The 21,872-nt window shown below is 44.7% G+C and overlaps 1 protein-coding gene across 7 annotated transcripts in view; it reads left to right on the top strand.

Annotated features, from left to right (window-relative positions):
- The first annotated feature begins 15,380 nt into the window (after positions 1-15,380).
- mia3 (MIA SH3 domain ER export factor 3) overlaps positions 15,381-21,872 on the top strand; it is a 111,046-nt gene continuing 104,554 nt past the window's right edge. For all 7 annotated transcript variants that reach the window (XM_069887868.1, XM_069887872.1, XM_069887869.1 and 4 more), the window contains exon 1: positions 15,381-15,507. In XM_069887868.1, coding sequence (XP_069743969.1) covers positions 15,396-15,507 — 112 coding nt within the window. In that variant the 5' untranslated portion in view covers positions 15,381-15,395. The remainder of the gene's footprint in view (positions 15,508-21,872) is intronic.

Raw genomic sequence — 21,872 nt, 5'->3', positions numbered from 1 at the left:
TCCTTTAGAGAATGGGAAAAAAAAGGGATTAAAAAAATAGAAAATTGTTTTTCAGGAAATAGATTCTTATCCTTTGAACAAATGAAAGATAAGTACAATATAACTCAAGATACAGCGCTGTCATATTACCAATTGAGATCCTACTTGAAGGATAAATTAGGAAGCAGTTTGAGTTTGCCAGAGGCAAGTAACCTTGAATATGTGATTACAGATACAATGATAATCAAAAGATTTATAACAAATATGTATATTAAACTGCAAGAAAAGGAGAAAGAGGAAACAAATGGTAAAACTAAACAAAAATGGGAACAAGATTTAAATATAAAGATAAAAAAGGAAACATGGGAGAAATTATGTTCTGGAACGATGAGAAATACAATAAATACGAGGCTACGTATGATACAATATAACTGGATACACAGACTATACATTACACCTCAAAAGTTAAATAAATGGGACCCAACAGTATCTGATAGATGTTTTCGATGTAAAAAAGAAATGGGAACAACAATTCATGCAATCTGGACATGTGAGAAAGTAGAAAAATTTTGGGAAGATCTCAATCAGATATTAAATAAAATAACAGAAAACAATATACCAAAGAATCCAGAGATCTTTCTCCTAAGTAACATAAAAAACAAAGAATTTGGAATTGATTTGGAGGATGCACAAAAAAGATTTGTTAAGATAGCTCTAGCCGTAGCAAAAAAATGTATTATGTCAACCTGGAAATTGGAAGATAATTTGAAAATACAACAATGGTATATAGAAATGAATAAATGTATTCCATTAGAAAAAATAACATATAGTTTAAGAAATAATATTGAAATATTCGAACAAATATGGGAGCCTTACATTAAATACAATAGCGAAAACCTACCGGGGACAATCATTACCTAAGTTGATGGAAGGAGAAGGAAAGGAAAGAATGGACTCAGTAGAATTTCTGGTGTATTTTTGTTGAGTGACAACATTGTCTGACTGGTTTAATGTATCCTAGATTGTATACCTTAAATGGATGGGAGGTGGGGGGTGGGTTGGGAGGAGGGAGGTGGGGGGGAGAAAATGTCACTGTATATGTGTGAAAAGGAAAAAGTGTGTATCATGGCTAATGTGATTTATGGTGTGAAAAATAAAAAAATTTAACAAAAAAAAATCAGGAAATATGTGAGCTAGTTTTTAAATGTCCCAATTGTACCAGCCTCCCTCATCACCCCTGGCAATACATTCCAGGCACCCACCACTTTCTGTTTAAAACAAAACTTACCCCTAAACTTTCCTCCCCTCACTTTGTACAGATATCCTCTGGTGTTTGCCATTACCCCGGTAAAAAGTGCTGGTTGTCCACCCTATATTCCTCTCACAATCTTATACACCTCTACAAAGTCACCTCCCATCCTTCTTTGCTCCAAAGAGAAAAGCCATCAACCTTGCCTCATAAGACACGTTCTCCAATCCAGGCACCATCCTCATAAATCTCCTCTGCACTCTCTCCAAAACTTCCTGTAACGAGGCGACCAGAACTGAACACAATATTCTGTCTGGTTTAATTATAGTTTTAGAGATCTGCAGCATTACCTCACAGCTCTTGAATATTGAAGGCCAGCATTCCATAAGGCTTCCTATCAACCAGTGCAGCAACCTTGAGAGATCTATGGATTTGGACCCTAAGGTCTCTATGTTATTCCACACCTTTAAGAATCCTGCAATTAATCATGTACTCTACCTTCTCGTTTGACCTTCCAAAATGAATAACTTCACACTTTTCCAGATTGAACTCCATCTGCCACTTCTCTGCCCAACTCTTCATTCCGTCCATATCCTGTTGTAACCTACGACAAACCTATACATTATCCACACACCTCCAACCATATCATCTGCAAACTTACCCATCCCTCTACTTCTCTATCTGGGTTATTTATAAAAATCACAAAGAGCAGGGTCACAGTACAGATTCCTGTGGAACTCTGCCAGTTTCTGACCTCCAGGCAGAATATGTTCCATTTATTATAACCCTCTGATTTCTGCAGGCAAGCCAATTCTAAATTCACATGGCCAAGGTTTCATGGATCCTGTGACTTGCTGAGTGAGTCTCCCATGGGGGACCTTTCTAAATGCCTTACGCAGTAAAATCCCCTGTATTTAGCACCTATGGGGATTGGTAGATGCCAGACAAGCGAAATTTCCTGTTGCTTGAGATTGTGTGTTGCATGGATTGGTGAACTAACTTCTAGGGGGGGATGCTAATTTTAAACCTCCATTATTTATTTTCTGCATTTTTTTTGCCGTTTGCTTAAATTCTGGATCATTGGGATTTTGCTATAAACCATATCTACCACCCTACCATCATCAATTTCTTATGTCAGCTCAAAAAACTCAATCAGACTTATGAGGCTCAACCTTCTCCTCACAAGGTCACACTATTTCTGAGAAGACTTTACTTCTCTAAATGCTCAAAAATCCTGTCCCTTGGAATCCTCTTCAATAGTTTGCCCACCACTGGTGTAAGGCTCACTGATCTATCATTCTGTGGATTCCCTATAACTTTTTTTTAAACAAGGTGACCACATTTGATATTCTCCTATCCTCTCGTACCTCCCCTCTGGCAAGGGTCAATTCCCCAGGAATTCCTTCCCTCACTTCCTGCAGTAACCTGGGCTATCTCTCATCTGATCCCAGGGATGGTCCAGCATTCCTCTCAACATGCTCCAGCACATGAGGGCCTATTCCGTATTTACCAAGGTCTCTCTCTGGTGAACAATGAAACAAAATATTCATGTAGGATATCCCCCACCTCCTCTGTCTCCAGGCCCACGTTGCCTCCTCCATACTTAAGCGGCCCCACCTTCACTCTAGTCATCCTTCTGTTCTTCACATATGCACAGAGTACTTTAAGGTTTTCCTTAACCCTACTTGACAAGGCCTTCTCATGCCCCTTCTTGCTTTCTTTATTCTCTGCTGATGACCATAGAATTCTCATGAGATCTTCCTGACTTTTGGTTCCTGAACCTTATGTCTGCTTCCCTCTTCCTCTTAACCACCTGCTTCACCTGTTTTGTCAACTATGGTTCCCCCCATCTTTTCCCTGACTCAGTGAGACAAACCTATCCAGAACCCCCTGCAAGTGGTCCCTAAACATCCTCCTCATTTAGAAACATAGAAACATAGAAGATAGGAGCAGGAATAGGTCATTTGACCCTTTGAGCCTGCTCCGCCATTCAACGAGATCATGGCTGATCTTAAAGTTCAGTACCCCGTCCCCGTCTTCTCTCCGTAACCTTTAATACCCTTATACTGAAGAAATAGATCAAATTCCCTTTTAAATATATTTAATGAACCTGCCTCTACTGCCCTCTGTGGCAATGAATTCTACAGATTCACCACCCTCTGGGTCAAGAAATTCCTTCTCATCTCGGTCCTAAATGGTTTGCCTATTATCCTCAAACCATGGCCCCGGGTTCTGGATTTTCCTATCCTTGGAAACATCCCATCTGCAGCCATTCTGTCCAGTCCTGCCAGAATTTTATATGTCTCCATGAGATCCCCTCTCAATCTTCTAAACTCCAGCGAGTACAATTCCAATTTGCGCAATCTTTCCTCATAAGTCATTCCTGCCATTCCAGGTATCAACCTGGTGAATCGCCTCTGCACTCCCTCCATTGCAAGAACATCCTTCCTTAGATAAGGTGACCAAAACTACACACAATACTCCAGGTGTGGTCTCACCAAGGCCCTTTACAGCTGCAGTAAGGTATCCTTGTTCCTATACTCAAACCCTCTTGATATGAAGGCCAACATACCATTTGCCTTTTTAACCGCCTGCTGTACCTGCATGCTCGCCTTCAGAGATTGATGTACAAGTACCCCTAGGTCTCTCTGCACTTCCCCATCTCTTAATCTATTGCCATTCAAATAGTAATCTGCCCTCCGGTTTGTACTACCAAAGTGGATAACCTCACATTTATCCACATTGTAGTGCATTTGCCATGTATCTGCCCAGTCCCTCAATTTATCCAAATCACACTGGAGCTTCCTGATCCCCTCTTCCGTGCACACAACCCCTCCTAGCTTAGTGTCATCTGCAAATTTGGAGATATTACATCCAATCCCCTCATCCAGATCATTAATGTAAATTTTAAACAGCTGGGGTCCCAGTACAGATCCCTGTGACACCCCACTGGTCACCGCCTGCCACTCAGAAAACGACCCATTTATCCCAACTCTCTGTCTTCTACCTGCCAGCCAGTTCTCAATCCACATCAATACTTTGCCCCCAATCCCATGAGCCTTGATTTTGGAAGCCAGTCATTTATGCGGGACCTTATCGAAGGCCTTTTGGAAGTTCAGGTACACCACATCTACTGGCTCTCCCCCATCTATTTTACCTGTCACCATGTCAAAGAATTCCAATAGATTTGTCAAGCACGATTTACCTTTTGTAAATCCATGTTGACTCCATCCGATCCCTTCTCTGCTAGTCACATGCTCCGCTATTACATCCTTAATAATGGATTCCATCATTTTGCCCACTACTGATATAAGGCTCACCGGCCGATAATTCCCCGCTTTTTCTCTACCCCCCCCTTTTTAAATAGTGGGGTAACATTAGCTACCCTCCAATCCATGGGTACTGATCTTGAGTCTATCGAGTTCTGGAAAATAATTCTTAAAGCATCTGCTATCTGAATGGCCACTTCCTTGAGTACCCTAGGATGTAGATTATCAGGCCCTTGGGATTTATCTGCCTTCAATCCCATCAATTTCCTCAAGACCATGTCCTTAGAGATACTGATTTCTTTCAGTTCCTCCCTTGCATTAGTCTCTATGTTTCCCAACATTCTTGGGAGGTTATTTGTATCCTCTCTTGTAAAAACAGAACTAAAGTAAGAATTTAATTGGTCTGCCATTTCCTTATTCCCCATTATATATTCCCCTGATTCCAACTGCAAAGGACCTACTCTGGATTTCACCAATCTTTTCCTCTTGACATATTTATAAAAGCTTTTGCAGTCGGTTTTTATATTTGCCGCAAGCTTACTTTCGTAATTTATTTTTGCTCTCTTGATTAATCCCTTTGTCCTCCTTTGCTGCATCTTGAACTGCTCCCAGTCTTCGGTTGTGGTACTTTTTTTGGCCAATTGATATGCTCTCTCTTTGGACCCAATGCTGTCTCTAATTTCCCTTGTTATCCACGGTTGAGTCACCTTTTTTGGTTTATTTTTATGCCAAACCGGTATAAACGATTTTTGCAATTTCTCCATTAGATCTGTGAATGCTTTCCATTGTCTATCCACACTCAACTCCCCCATAAACACCACCCAATCAATCTTACTCAACTCCCGTCTCATACCATCATAATTCCCTTTATTTAAATTCAGGACCTTAGTCTTGGTTTTAATTTCATCACTCTCCGTGTCGAGTGAGAATTCGATCATATTGTGATCGCTCCTGCCCAAAGGGCCTCGCACAACAAGATTGCTGATTAGCCCCTTATCATTGCATAATACCCAATCTAAAATGGCCTGCTCCCGAGTTGGTTCCTTGACATATTGGTCTAGATAACCATCCCGTAAATATTCAAGGAATTCCTCCTCCTCAGTATTTTTACCAATTTGACTAGTCCAATCTATATGTAAATTAAAGTCTCCCATGATGACAGCTGTTCCCTTATTGCACGCTTTTCTAATTTCTCTTTTAATGCCTTCCCTCACCTCTACACTACTATTTGGAGGCCTATATACCACCCCCACTAACGTTTTGCGCCCCTTGCTATTCCTCAGTTCTACCCATATAAATTCCGCATCTTCTGCGTTAATATCCTTCCTGTCAATCGTGTCGGTCCCTTCTCTCACCATCAATACTACTTCTGTGCTTTTCCCTGAGAACATCTGTATCCAATTTACTCTCCCCAGTTCCTGCCAAATCCCATCATAATTAGCCCTTCCCCAATTGAACACGTTCCCATTTTGACTTCTCCTACCCTTGTCCATAACTACGCTAAAGGTCAGGTTGTTAGGGCCACTGACACCAAAATGCTCCCACCTGAACAGGTTCATTACCCAGAATTACATCCAGCCTCTGTGTCAGGTATGCCTCATGGATACTCCTGACAAATTCAGCCCCATCCATCCCTCTTGCAGTAAGAAGGTGCCAGTCAATATTAGGGAAGTTGAAATCCCCCATAACTACAACCCTGTATTACCTGTATCTGCCTGCTTCTCTGCTCCTCGGTGTCCTGAGGGTTATTTGGGGGCTTTTACAGTACTCCCAGTTCAGTGATAGCTCCCTTCCTATTTCTGAATTCCACCCACACTGACTCAGTCATCACTCCCTCCACGTCACCCTTTCTGCAGCTGCGATTATGTACCTGATTAGTAATGCTACGCCCCACCTCTTCTACATCCCTTCCTATCCCTTTTAAAACATCTGATCCCAGAACCTGCATCAGCCAAGTCTCTGTAAATCCCACAACATTTACTGATCAGCTTTCTTATTCCTAAAACTCCTTGCATTGAAAGGAACATATTTCAAGCCCTCCAAATGACTACATTTAAGCTCCCTCCACTGCTTGTCTTCCTCACAACCCACCTTGCCATCATCTGCTCTAATCCCTGCCCTTGTATTCTAGTTCTCATCCCTCTACTGGACGAGTTAAACGCTCCCCGCCAGAATATTGATCCCTCTCTGGATCAGGTGTAACCCTTCCATTATGCCCCCTCTGCCCATTCCCAAACCACGGACCCTCTTTCCCACCCCCAACACCACTATTCTCAACACTCCTCTCCCCTCCATTCTTCCCCCTCTTCCCTCCATTCTTCCCCCCTCCCCTCCATTCTTTCCCCTCTCCTCTCCATTCTTCCCCCTCTCCCCTTCATTCTCCACCCCCTCCTTTCCATTCTCCTCCCCTCCCCTCTATTCTCAGCCCTCCTCTTCCCTCTATTCTCTTTGCCTCATCTATTTCCTGCCCTCTCTTCCCCTCTCCTTCATGCCTGCCCACTCTAGCCAGCATCCCTTGCCCTCTCAACCACTGCCCCCTCCATTCTCTGCCTGTTGTGTTTGGACAAGTATCAGGTTCAGTGGGTTCACAGAGAGACGAGTTTGGACTCGAGGGTTACAATTACAAATAACTTTATTGAACACATGGGAGACAAATAGGAGAGAATATAAAATGATACTTAATTACTCTACTACAATACCTGTTGCCACCTATCTTCTATACTCTCACATCCGTGCATATACTCTACAGGCAGGGACTTTCAAACGCCCTACTGGTTCCCTGTACCATTGGACGTGCGGGCTCTCTGCAAGCACTGATCTATCGTAGTACTACGGTTCAACTTAAGTGCACACCCGTAAGCCTTCCAGCAATGTCCATAGTAGCAACCTGGTGTGGAGCAATGTCTGGGGCTTGGACCACGAGGCAGAGAGCAATAAATGTACATCTGCATCAGTGTTTTACTTTATACTGTTCTGAGCTGGGTGTCTGGCCATGATGACGCTGAATCATTTAAATGAGCTGTGAGGTGTGCACTAACGAATGGCCGGAGTCCAATCTTGATTGGCAGGTGATGAGAGTTCCAAATAAATTTCAGACAGGGAGGTCATGTGACCATCCATGATCCAGAATGTTCAAGACAGGAAACCCACATGTTCTTTCACAATCCACATATAACACTCCCCTGTGTACCCCTACCCCTCCATTCTCTCTCCCGTTAACCCCTAACACTCCATTCTCTCCCTCCTGCCCCTTCCATTCCCTTTTGCTTCTCCTCCATCCCCTCCACCCTTTATCTTCACTTTTTATCTCCTGCCACATCTATCACTCCCTATCTGGCCCCCTTCGATCACTTTGGCATTTGACCCCCCCCTCATTCTATTCCCTCCCCTGCTATCTCTGTGCCTCCCCCTCCATTCCCTGCCCCCTTCTACCTTTCCCCCTTCCATTCCATGACATAGGAACAGAAACAGGCTATTCAGCCCATCGAGTCTGTTCTTCCATTCAATCACGAGTTGATCCATTTTCCCACTCAGCCCCACTGCCCGTCCTTCTCCCCACAACCTGTGATGCCCTGGCTAATTGAGCCTATTGATCTCTGCCTTAAATACACCCAATAACGTGGCCTCTACAACTTCTTGTGGCAACAAATTCCACAGATTTACCTACCCCCTGGCTGAAGAAATTCCTCCGTATCTCTGTTCTAAGCGGACAACCTTCATTCTTGAAGTTGTGCCCTCTAGTCCTAGATTCTCCAACCATGAGAAACAGCATTTCTCATTTACTCCATCCAGGCCTTTCAATATTCAAAATGTTTCAATGAGATCCCTCCTCATTCTCCTAAATTCCAACAAGTTCAGGCCAAAACCTGTCCAACGTTCCTCATATGATAACTCTTTCATTCCCAGAATCATCCTTGTGAACCTTCTCTAACGTCAACACATCCTTTCTTAAATGAGCCAAAACTGCTCATAATACTCCAAGTGAGGTCTCACTAGTGCCTTATAAAGCCTCAACATCACATCCCTGTTCTTATATTCTATTCCTTGTAAAATGAAAGGCAGCATTGCATTTGCCTTCTTCACTCCCTGACACAGCCTGTAAGTTTACCTTCATACGATCTTGCACAAGGACTCCTAGATCCCTTTGCATCTGGGTATTTTCAATTTACTTCCCATTTTCAAAATAGTCTTACCATTTATTTCTTCTACCAAAGTGCAGGACCAAATACTCTCCAATATTGTTTTTCATTTGCCACTTCTCTGCTCATTCTGTCCATCTCAGACCTTTTGTTTCTTCAACACTACCTCCTCCTCCACCTTTCTTCTTTTCATCTGCAAACTTGGCCACAAAGCCATTCATTCCATCATCCAAATCATATATATACAACACAAGAAGTAGCCCCCAACACCGACCCCTGTGGAACACCATGAGCAACTGGCAGCCAACCTGAATATGATCCCTGTATTCCTACTCTCTGCTTCCTGCCAATCAGCCAACAATCAACCTGCACTATTACATTTCCTGTTATACAAAGATCAGCTCTTATTCATAGGAACATAGGAAGTAGGAACAGGAGAAGGCCAAAAATGGCCCATCGAGCCTGCTCCGCCATTCAATAAGATCATGGCTGATCTAATTTATGACCTAACTCCACCTACCTGCCTTCTCCCCATATCCCCTAATTCCTCTATCATGTAAAAATGTATCTAACCAAATTTTAAATATGTCTAATGAAGCAGCCTCAACCACTACCCTGGATAGAGAATTCCAAACATTCACTGCTCTCTGGGAAAAACTATTTTTCCTCATCTCTGTCCTAAATCTACTCCCCCGAATCTTGAGACTGTGTCCTCTCGTTTTAGTTTCCCCGGCCAGCTCAAAACCATACCCTTCATAATCCTATATGTTTCTATAAGATCTCTCATTCTTCTGAACTCGAGCGAATACAATCCTAGATGATTTAATCTTTCATCATAAGTCAACCCCTTCATCCCAGGGATCAACCTAGTAAACCTCCTCTGGACCGTCTCCAAAGCCAGTGTATCCTTCCTCAAATATGGAGACCAGAACTGGACACAGTACTCCAGGTGCGGTCTCACCAGTACCTTATACAGTTGCAACATTACCTCCCTACTCCTGAATTCAATTCCTCTAGCGATGAAGGCCAACATTCCATCTGCCTTCTTAATAACCTGCTGCACCTGCAACCTAACTTTTTGCGATCCATGCACAAGCACTCCAAAGTCCCTCTGAACAACAGCAGGCTGTAGTTTTTCACCCTTTAAATAATATTCAGCTCTTTTATTTTTCTTGCCAAAGTGGATAACCTCACCCTTACTAACATTGTACTCCATCTGCCAGACCTTTTCCCACTCATCCAGCTTAATTATATCCCTCTGCAGACTCTCCACATCCTCATTACAATTTGTTCTTCCACTCGATTTGATGTCATCCGCAAACTTGGCTACACCACATTTTGTCCCCTCCTCCAAGTCATCAATGTAAATGATGAACAGTTGTGGGCCTAGCACTGACCCCTGCAGCACCCCACTTACCACTCTCTGCCAACCTGAAAAATTCCCACTTATCCCGAATCTCTGCCTCCTGTCAGACAACCAATTTTCGATCCATGCCAATATACTTCCCCGGACTCCACATTCCTGTAACTTGTGCAGTACTTTATCAAACGCTTTCTGGAAATCCAAATATACAACATCAACCTGTTCCCCTCTATCCACCGCACCCATTATATCCTCAAAGAATCCTAACAAGTTTGTCAAACAAGATCTTCCCTTTCTAAAACCATGCTGCGTCTGCCTGATTACGTTCCAAAAGTTTCACTATTTCATCTTTTATGACGGCTTCAAGCATTTTTCCAACTACAGATGTCAAGCTAATTGGACGATAATTTCCAGTCTTCTGCCTACATCCCTTCTTAAAAAGTGGCGTGACATTTGCTGTCTTCCAGTCTGCCGGGACCTGCCCAGAATCCGAGGAATTTTGGTATATGACCACCAATGCATCAACTATAACTTCTGCCATTTCCTTCAGAACTCTTGGATGAATATCAGGACCAGGTGATTTGTCTGGCTTTAGTTCCATTAGTTTCTCCATCTCTACTTCCTTTGTAACAACTATTTTATCAAGGCCCTCCCCAACATTCGCATCCATAACTCCGCGCTTGGGCATGCTGGACGTATCTTCCACCGTGAAGACTGACACAAAATATTTGTTTAATGCCTCGGCCATTTCCTCATTTTTTGCTACCAGTTTTCCCTTCTCATCCTCCAAGGCTCTGATGTTAACTCTGGCCACCCTCTTCCGTTTTATATATTTATAAAATTTTTTGCTTTCTCTTTTTATACTTTGTCCCAATTTACTTTCATATTCCTTTTTCCCATTTCTTATTACCCGCTTTGTAACCCCTTGTTGTCTCTTAAAGTTTTCCCAATCTTCCAGTTTCCCACTGCTCTTTGCAGCTTTGTACACCTGTGCCTTCAATTTTATACTCTCCTTTATTTTCTTTGTTATCCACGATTGATTTTTCCCTCTTTTGCTGCCCTTTTTCCTGACCGGAATATATTTTTGTTGAGCATTACAAAATATTTCTTTGAAAATCTTCCACTCTTCCTCAACTGTTTCATCAATTACCCTGTGCTCCCAGTCCACTCTGCCCAATTCCTCCCTCATCTTATGGTAGTCACCCCTTTTTAAGCATAATATATTAGTTTTGGATCTAACTATTTCCCCTTCCATCTGAATGAGAAATTCAATCATACTATGATCGCTATTTCCCAGATGGTCTCTGACTATTACATCATTTACTCTACCTATCTCATTGCACAACACTAGATCCAGGAGAGCATTTTCTCTTGTTGGCTCCTTAACATGCTGCTCATGAAAACTATCGAGGATGCATTCTATGAAGTCCTCTTCCAGACTCCCACGACCAACTTGATTTTCCCAATCTATGTGGAAGTTAAAATCCCCCATGACTTCTTTCTTTTCTTTGGCTTGGCTTCGCGGACGAAGATTTATGGAGGGGTATGTCCACGTCTGCTGCAGGCTCGTTGGTGACTGACAAGTCTGATGTGGGATAGGCAGGCACGGTTGCAAGGGAAAATTGGTTGGTTGGGGTTGGGTGTTTGTGAGGTGGGCTCTGCGGTCTTCTTCAAAGGAGGTTGCTGCCCGCCGAACTGTGAGGCGCCAAGATGCACGGTTGGAGGCAATATCAGCCCACTGGCGGTGTTCAATGTGGCAGGCACCAAGAGATTTCTTTAAGCAGTCCTTGTACCTCTTCTTTGGTGCACCTGTCTCGGTGGCCAGTGGAAAGCTCACCAAAGAACACGATCTTGGGAAGGCGATGGTCCTCCATTCTGGAGACGTGACCCACCCAGCGCAGTTTGGTCTTCAGCAGCATGGATTTGATGCATGCGGACTCGGCCAGCTCGAGTACTTCGATGTTGGTGATGAAGTTATTCCAATGAATGTTGAGGATGGAGCAGAAACAGTGCTGATGGAAGTGTTCTAGGAGCCGTAGGTGATGCCAGTAGAGGACCCATGATTCAGAGCCGATCAGGAGCGTGGGTATGACAACGGCTCTGTACACGCTGATCTTTGTGTTTCTTCAGGTGGTTGTTTTTCCAGACTCTTTTGTGTAGTCTTCCAAAGGTGCTATTTGCCTTGGCGAGTCTGTTGTCTATCTCTTTGTCGATCCTTGCATCAGATGAAATGGTGCAGCCGAGGTAGGTAAACTGGTTGACCGTTTTGAGTTCAGTGTCTACTGTCGTATCATTATTACACGCCTCACTTATCTCTATTTATTTCCTGTGCCACTAAACTATTGTTATTTGGTGGACGATAAATAACACCCACCAATAATTTTTTCCCTTTGTTAATCTTTATCTCTACCCAAATGGACTCAACATTATGCTCTTTAGATCTTATATCATCCCTCACTACTGCCTGGAGCTCATCTTTGATTAAGAGTGCAACTCCACCTCCCTTACCATCCTGTCTATCTCTTTGCATCACCTGATACCCTTGAAAGTTTAATTCCCATTTAGGGTCACCTTGTAGCCATGTTTCCGTGATGGCTATCAAATCATAGGCATGGGTACCGATTTGCACCTCAAGTTCACTGACCTTATTTCTAATACTGCGGGCATTCAGATAAAGTGCCCTTATGCTCTTTGTCCTTTTAATATCTAGTGACTTCTGTAACCTTTTCTTTTGATTTTTCTGCCCACTATTTTTCTTTGTAATTTTCTTAACACTATCATTGACCCGAAAACTCACTGCACCATCTGATTTTTTACTTTTTCCTCCCAACATTACTTTTCCTGGCCATTTCTTGATCTTCCCTACCCTTTTCCCTATCACTCAGGTTCCCATACCCCTGCCAAATTAGTTTAAACCTTGCCCCACTGCTGTACCAAACATACTTGCCAAAATGTTGACAACTTTTGGATTTAGGTGCAACCTGTCCTTCTTGTAAAGATCATGCCTTCCCAAAAAGAGATCCCAATGATCCAAGAAGCCAAATCCTTGCCTTATACACCAGCCCCTCAGCCATATGTTCATTTTCCTTATCCTTACATTCTTTTCATCACTTGAATTTGGAACAGGTAGTAATCCCGAGATCACCACCCTAGCGTTCCTGTCTTTCAGCTTTTGTCCCAGCTTACTGTAATCCCTTTTCATTACCTCCTCCCTTTTCTTGTCAATGTCGTTTGTACCCACATGTACCAAGACATCAGGCTGCTCTCCCTCTCCTCTCAGAATATTGTCAAAGACCTTCTGAAAATCCAAATACACCACATCCACTGCATCTCCTTTGTCCAGCCTGCTTGTTACTTCGCAAACCAATTTGAATTTTTTGAAGAAGTAAGATTTTCCCTTAAGGAAACCATGCTGGCTTTACCTTATCTTGTCATATGCCTCCAAGTGCTCTGTAACTTCATCTTTGACCACTGACTCCAGCATCTTCCCAACCCATCTGTATGTCTGGCTAACTGCTCTATAATTTCTCTACTGCTGCCTCTCTCCCTCTTGAAAAGTGGTCACATTTGTGATTTTTCATTTCTCCAGGACAATACCAGAATCTATTGATTCTCGAACGATCATTACTATTGACTTCACAATCATTACTGCTACCTTTGGTCTAGGATTATTCAGCTTTTTGAGCATCTTCTCCCTTGTAATAGTGAGTGCACTCATTTCCCTTCCCTGATACCCTTTGACATCTAGCAAAATACTCATTTAGTTCCTCTGCCATCTCCTTGTCTCCAATTATTATTTTCCAGCCTATCTACACCTCCATCCATCCCTTGCTCTTTCCTTCTTTCCCCTTAATCAATTCCCTGCCCCTCTTTCCCTCCCCTTCTATTCCCTGACACTCCCCTTCTATCCATTCCCTCTCCCTTTCTATTCCCTGCCCACTCTCCCCTTCTATTCCCTGTCCCCTCCCCTCCACCATCAATCCCGTCCCACCATCCATCCCTCTCCCCTTCGATTCCCTCCCCCTCCATCCAGTTCCTTCCCCATCAAATCCCCTCACCATCACTCCTCCATCCCCTCTCCCTTTCCATCCATTCGCCTCACTCCATCCCTCCATCTATCCCCTCTCCCATCTCATCACCTATCCTCCCCATCCCAATCCTCCTTCCCCTCCCTCCCCTCTATCCATCCACCCCTTCCCTCTCCATCCATTCCCCTCACTCTCCACCCCCGCTTCCCACCTCATCACCTATCCTCCCCTATCCCCATCCCCTCCTCCTCCCATTCCCTCCTCCTCCCATTCCCTCCTCCTCCCCTATCTCCATCCTCTCCTCCTCCCCTTTCCCCTCCTCTCCCTATCCCCTCCCTCCTCTCCTCCCCATCCTCCCCTATTGCCCTCCGCATCCTCCCCTATCGCCCTTCCCCTCCCTCTCCTCCCCCACCCTCTCCTCCTCTCCTCCCCTAACCTCTCCCCCTCCCTCTCCCCATTTCTCCCAATCTCCCACCATCCCCCCAATCTCCCCTCACCATCCCCCCAATCTCCCCTCACCATCCCCCCAATCTCCCCTCACCATCCCCCCAATCTCCCCTCACCATCCCCCCAATCTCCCCTCACCATCCCCCCAATCTCCCCTCATCATCCTCCCCTTCTCCACCCCTCTTCACATCTCATCCCCTCCACCCCCCCTTCTTCCCATCTCACCCCCTCCATTCCCCCTTCTTCCCATCTCATCCCCTCCATCCCCCCTTCTTCCCATCTCACCCCCTCCATCCCCCCTTCTTCCCATCTCACCCCTCCATCCCCCCTTCTTCCCATCTCACCCCTCCATCCCCCCTTCTTCCCATCTCATCCCCCCTTCTTCCCATCTCACCCCCTCCATCCCCCCTTCTTCCCATCTCACCCCCTTCATCCCCCCTTCTTCCCATCTCACCCCCTCCATCCCCCCCTTCTTCCCATCTCACCCCCTCCATCCCCCCTTCTTCCCATCTCACCCCCTCCATCCCCCCTTCTTCCCATCTCACCCCCTCCATTCCCCCTTCTTCCCATCTCACCCCCTCCATTCCCCCTTCTTCCCATCTCATCCCCTCCATCCCCCCTTCTTCCCATCTCACCCCCTCCATCCCCCCCTTCTTCCCGCCCCATCCCCCCCTTCTTCCCGCCCCATCCCCCCCTTCTTCCCGCCCCATCCCCCCCTTCTTCCCGCCCCATCCCCCCCTTCTTCCCGCCCCATCCCCCCCTTCTTCCCGCCCCATCCCCCCCTTCTTCCCGCCCCATCCCCCCCTTCTTCCCGCCCCATCCCCCCCTTCTTCCCGCCCCATCCCCCCCCTCCCCCCTTCTTCCCGCCCCCCTCTCTGCTGCTGACGTGTCGCGGTGCCCAGCGCGCCTGCGCCGCGCAACATGGCTGTGGTGCTGAGGGAGCTGTGTGTGTGGGTGCTGGTGGTCGCCGCCGTCGGCTCCGGGCAGAAGCTGCTGTCCGACTTCAAACGCTGCCAGGACGAGGAATGCAGCAGTAAGTGAGGGAAGGGGCGTGTTGGGCCGGGGTCCGGATGCTCCTGGACGAGCCATGCCCCAGGCTGGAGTTCCAGTGCAGCCAGGAGATGGGAGGGAGGGAGGGCGGCCGCCTCCCCCTCCCCGACCCACGGCAGGCGGGCAGCCCGCCACTGATGGCTGTTATCTCCTCACTCAGACTTAATCTGTGTTTATCAGCCGTGTGACTACTTCCAATTATTGCCTTTCCACACACCCACGCACCATAAACTTGCACTCGATTGCCCTATCTCGTCTGATTGTGAAGAGAAGGGGCGATGCTGATTCTTTTGCTTCAGTCGGGGTTTGGTTTTTGGATTAAAGGAATCCACATCGTTCCAGTTTCCCTGGTTTTGGGGAGGCTCCATATTTTTAATGCATTAATTCATTCGCTAACAGGATGTGGGCGGGATTGAGAGCAGGCACTGCCACTTCTCAGGATATTTTCCTAGTTGTTTGGGAGATGGGAAATGTTTTAGAGCAGAGAACACTACAGCCCTTCACTCCATGATGTTGTGCTGACCGATATAAACCTGCTCAACCATCTAAACTTTCCCTACCACACACCCCTAAACCTACCAGCCTCCACCACCACCCCTGCCAATGCGTTCCACTACTCTGTGTCTTTTAAAAAAAACCTTACCTCTGATGCTTCCCCTAAACTTTCCTCCCCTCACCTTGTCCAGATGTCTTCTGGAGTTTGCTACTGTTGCCCTGGTAAAAAGGTACTGGCTATCCACCCAGTCAATGCCCCTCATAATCTTGTACACTTTGTCACTTCCCATTCTTTGCTCCAAAGAGAAAAGCCCTTGTCTCATAAGACATGTTCTCCAACTGAAGTAACATCCCGGAAAATCTCCCTACACCCTCTCCATAGCTTCCACGTCCTTCCTGTAATGAGCTGAATAGAACCTAACACTACATTCCAAGTGTGGTCTCACCAGAGCTTGATATCTCATGACTCTTGAACTAATGAAGGCCAGCATACCATAAACCTGAACTACCCTATCAACCTGCATGGCAGCATGAGAGATCTATGGATTTGGAGCAATCAGAAAATAGGACAAGCTTGGTTGGCATAGGCATGTTGGGCTGAAGGACCTTTTTATCCGTGATGTGAAACTCTATGACTCAGCGAGGATGGCAGATGAATGTCAGCCAACCTGAAGGAATTTTTTTAATCCTGTAATTTGCTGCGGGCATTATTGCTGTTGATCTTTTATTTCTGATTAGTTTACTTCCTCAGACAGAGGGCGAACAGGAGATGCTGGAATGTGAAGCTGAACGCAGTCTGTTGGAGGAGGTCAGCTGGTCGAACAGGCTTAGAGGGAGAGAAAGAATAGTTGGGTTTTGGGTTTGGAAACTTTGGTTCCTCAAGATTGTGTTCAGCTTCTTAATCCTTCAGCCAAGGTGGTTGGATGTGAGCTTGCATCAAGAGTACAAACCACTGGACACTAGTCTGGTCATTTAACTATTACATTGCTGGTCAAAGAAATGAGCAAATCTCCTTTCTGTAATATAGGAAAAATGTTAAGACTTTTCCCAACTTTTAGATTTTTGTGGTCATTTAGTACCAGCTGTGATTCACTCAGTTGATAAAACAAAGACTTAGTTAAATATTAAAAAAAAGACTGGGGTGTTACTTTGAAGAAGAGTGGTGGTTCTTTCAAGTATTCTAATCAACACTCATACCCCATTCAATATTTCTAAAGCTGTTCTCTCTACAAACTAGCTGTGGGTAAATTGGCTATTGGTTTTGCAAATATGTCTTCATCTGTCAAGCACTTTGGGAATTGGCAGTGTTACGAGCCCAGAGGACCCCAAAACCCAGCAGCAATAGAAATTCACCAAGACAATGGTTACTTAAACAAAAGTTGCTTTTAATTTTCTTTAAACATTATAACAAGATCAATCTTAAACTTAACCCTCTTCTAATTCTAAGCACATGTGTGTGTAATGTGTATATGTTCAGGAAATGTTTCACTGCCCAATCATTCAGTTTTCACTTCTCCAAGTTCACCGGTATCAGGCAATTTTTATACTGTGCACAGAATTCAACCTTTATAATTTCCACCAGGCTCTGGTGCTGAAAGGTAAATGGCTACCATTCAGGAACGTTCTTGTTGGTTTCAGAGAGAGGTTTGTTGCTTGTTGGACGCATACAAACTGATTTCCTCCAATCAGTCACTTCGGTGTCTGGCCGAAGAAACTTGTCCCATCATGGGTTTTACAAATGATAACCTCTTTCTTCCAGGTCACCACAGAGTTCTTCTTGTTTCCCTTATTTCAGGAGAAACATTCTAGCCAGCCATTTCCTCTTGTAAGGACTACAAGGGTTTTGAACAGGCTGAACTCAGAACTTACAACCTGTGTTCAAAATGGGGTTTAACAAGCCTGACAGCTTGCCATTTTGCAGCCTCAACTGCTACTGTAGAACTGACCTCTCTCTCTCCCCAAAAGATAAATCACCTGTTTGTTTTTTTCCTATCTTTGCTTGTAAAAACCATGTGACTTCTCACAGGGCTCCAAACCCAAATTTCAAAAGATCTTGTCAGTATCTGAGCCTAGACGTGATCAGCTTTATGTTCCATTTGCACTTCCTTTTGAAGTCCTTTTCAGAGCAGTTCCATTGTCTCTGCAAAGTCACTGATGCCTGCATGTCTCACTTCAGCAAAGCTCTTGCATTACTCTGTGAAGTGTAACCTAAATTAAACCCCCACACTCTATCTTTTTTTTAAACCCATAACTATGCTAACGTATCCTGTAACAGAAGGGGCTGTTCAAACGCAAGTTGATTTGTTTTGGCTTTGCCCTTTTAGTTGTATGACCATCTTTAGGGGAACACAAAAACTGCAGATGATGGAATCTTGAGTGAGCTAAGAGATGCGGGAGCGACTCAGCGGATCAGGCAGGGAGAGAAATGGTCTGTTAAAATTTTGGGTGGAAACAGTTTGTCTCATTAAAGGATCCTGGAGTCCACATTTAGAGTATTGTGTTTAGTTCCGGTCAGCTCATTATAGGAAGGATGTGCAAGCTGTGGAGAGGGCTCAGAGCAGATTTACCTGGATGTTGCCTGGGATTGGAAAACAAGTCTTTATGAGGCAAGGTTATCAGAGCTGGGACTTTTCTCTTTGGAGCGTAGAAGGATAAGAGGAGACTTAATAGAGGTCGACAAGATTTTGAGAGGCATAGATAAAGTGGAGAGCCAGCACCTTTTTCCCAAATTAGAAATAGCAAACATCAAGGACACCTGGACAAAGTGAAGGGAGGGAAATTTAGGGGAGACATCAGGGGTAAGTTTTTTTACATAGGGGTAAGTTTTGGTGCCAGGAATGTCTTGCCAGGGGTGGTGGAGGCTGAAACATTAGGGGCATTTAAGAGACTCTTAGACAGGCACATGGATGGAAGAAAAATAGAAGGTTACAAGGTAGGGAATATATAAGAAATATCTGGGTCAGCACAACACCGAGGACCGAAAGGCGTTTACCTGTCACATTATACCAAGTACAGTGAGAAAGATTCTGTGAGCAGAAGCACAGGTTATACAACCATAGAACATTACAGCACAGAAACAGGCCCTTCTAGTCTGTCAAACCATTTTTCTGCCTAGTCCCACTGACCTGCACCCAGTCCATAACCTTCCATTCCTCTCCCATCCATGTACCTGTCCAAATTCTTCTTAATTGTTAAAATTGAGCCTGCATTCACCACTTCAGCTGGAAGCTAGTTTCAAGTTCCCACCACTCTATGCATGAAGATGTTCCCCCTAAATGTTTCCCCTTTCACTCTTAACCCATGTCCTCTGGTTTGTGTCTCACCGACCCTCAGTGGAAAACGCCTATCCCATTTACTTTGTCTGTCCCCCTCATAATTTTAAATACTTCTATCAAATCTTCCCTCATACTTCTATGCTCCAGGGATTAACAAGAAGTCCTAACCTGTTTAACCTTTCCCCATAACTCAGTTCCTGAAGTCTGGGCAACACCTTAATAAATCTTCTCTGCACTCTTTCTATCTTATTGATATCTTTCCTGTAGTTAGATGATTAAAACTGCACACAATATCCAAATTTAGCCTCCTCAATGTCTTGTACAACTTTACCATACATCTCAACCCTTATGCTTGATACGTTGATTTATGAAGGCCAATATGCCAAAAAAGCTCTCTTTACAACCCCATTCACCTGTGACACCATTTTCAGGGAATTATGTATCTGTATTCCCAGATCCCTCTGTTCTACTGCACCCCTCTGTGGCCTATCATTTACTGTGTATGTCCTTTTTTGTTTGTCCTTCCAAAGTGCAACACCTCACACTTGTCTGCATTAAATCCATCTGTCATTTTTCAGCCCATTTTTCCAGCTGGTCCAGATCTCTATGTAAGCTTTGAAAACCTTCCTCGCTGTCCACAACACTTCCAATCTTAGTGTCATCTACAAACTTGCTGATCCAATTTACCACATTATCATCCAGATCACTGATATATAGATGACAAACAACAATGGTCCCAGCACCGATCCCTGAGGCACACCACTAGTTACAGGCTTCCAGTCTGAGAAGCAGTCATCTCCAATCTTTGTGTCAAGTTTGAAATTTACTTGTCACATTACTCCCAAGTACAGTGAGAAGGGTTCTTCTGCGAGCAGATTAACAGGTTTTTAACATTTTTTCATATAGCCGTGTAAGGAGCACCATTTATAGAATATTGGATTACAATGAAAAGGAAGATCATTTAGTACCAAGCAAGGATAGCATGGGAGCACTGAGGTGGGGTTTATTCAAGAGCTTGATGGCTGCAGGGAAGAAACTGTCTTTAGCCCTTTTTGTTTGCACCTGTACACTCTTGAACCTTCCCCCCCTTCTCTGATGGAAGGAGGGAGAAGAGTGTGTGTCCAGGGAGTGACCTTTCCTAAGCAATGGGAGATGGAGGGGAGGGACGTTGGCATGGTGTTCTGAGCTGCAGTCACCACCCTTTGAAAATTCTGACCTCGAACAGGGCAGCTGCCGTCCCATGCTGTGATGCATCAGGCAACCCTGCTTTCAACGGTGTGCCTGTAGAAGTTGCTGAGGGTCAAGGGGGACATGCTGAACTTCCATCGTACTCAAAAAAAACTATTAGTCTGCTTTCATTATTGTCACCTCAACTTGTTTGTCCCAGGTCAGGGCATTGGAGATATTTATCCCAACAAAGCTACCTACTCTTTCAATGTCAGCACCATTAAGATGGACAGGGGTGTGGACTCTGCCCCCTCTCCTGAGGTCAGTGATCATCTCCTTCATCTTGTTGACAAGGAGAGAGAGCTTGTTGGCACCAGCCACACACCTAGACTTTCACTCCTTTTCGTCTACCATGCCTTATTATTTGGGTGTTGTCGCAAATTTTAATTTAGTTCTGTATTTTCTTGAGTTAACTGTTGCAGCTTGTTTGAAGGGAGCACTTGTGGAATAACTTGTGCTCAAAACCACACCGATACGTGCGATTTAGAGACGCACAAAGTTTTTTCTCATGCGTCGTGTTTACCTGGTTGATTTCAGAAGTGAAGGGGTGAGGAGAGATCGAGTCACCCGGGATTGTACTTGCTGGAATTTATAAGTATGGGGTGGGGGGAAATCTTATAGAGACATAAAATTATGAAAGGGATAGATAGAATAGAGGCAGGAAAGTTGCTTCTATTGGCAGGTGAGACTAGTCAAGTCACATTTATTGTCATCTGATTGTACAAGTACAGCCTCAGTGCAAAACACGCAGACACACAGCCAGACATAACACATGTACAGACAAAAAAATACATATATGCAGGATAAGTATTTTATCTATAAAAATAAATAAATAAACAGACATCGTTTTGTGCAAATGGTTTGTATGAGCAGTGCCTTTGGTCGTTCAGCGTTCTCACTGCCCGTGGGAAGAAGCTGTTCCTCAGCCTGGCGGTGCTGGCTCTGATCCTCCTGTATCTCTTCCCTGACAGGAGCAGCTGAAAGATGCTGTGTGCGGGGTGGAAGGGGTCCTCAATGATTTTGCGGGCCCTCTTCAGACAACGATCCCGGTAGATCACATTGATGAGGGGAGGGAGATGAAGAGTCCACAGGCTGCTTGCTTGTCTTGGGGCGTTGCCTGCTTGTAGGGAGTGATGTGTTAAGAGCACTGGAGTGTGACACGGGGCCAATATTGGAGGGATTGGTTATGCAGACTTGTCTTTCCTTGCTGTGCATTTTTAGCCAGCCATAGAATGTCTGCCTCCGCCACTACAGCCCTTGGGTTTTCAAATGAACACTTGGATAACAAGAGCCTAATATTATCTGGCATTTGCTCCAAAAAGAGCTGCTCGAATAACATATTGGGCCTTTT

The sequence above is a fragment of the Narcine bancroftii genome, chromosome 6 (assembly GCF_036971445.1).
Source record: "Narcine bancroftii isolate sNarBan1 chromosome 6, sNarBan1.hap1, whole genome shotgun sequence".
Classification (NCBI taxonomy): Eukaryota; Metazoa; Chordata; class Chondrichthyes; order Torpediniformes; family Narcinidae; genus Narcine; species Narcine bancroftii.
Note: the sequence above shows the minus strand (reverse complement) of the source record. Positions and strands in the feature narration are given on the sequence as shown.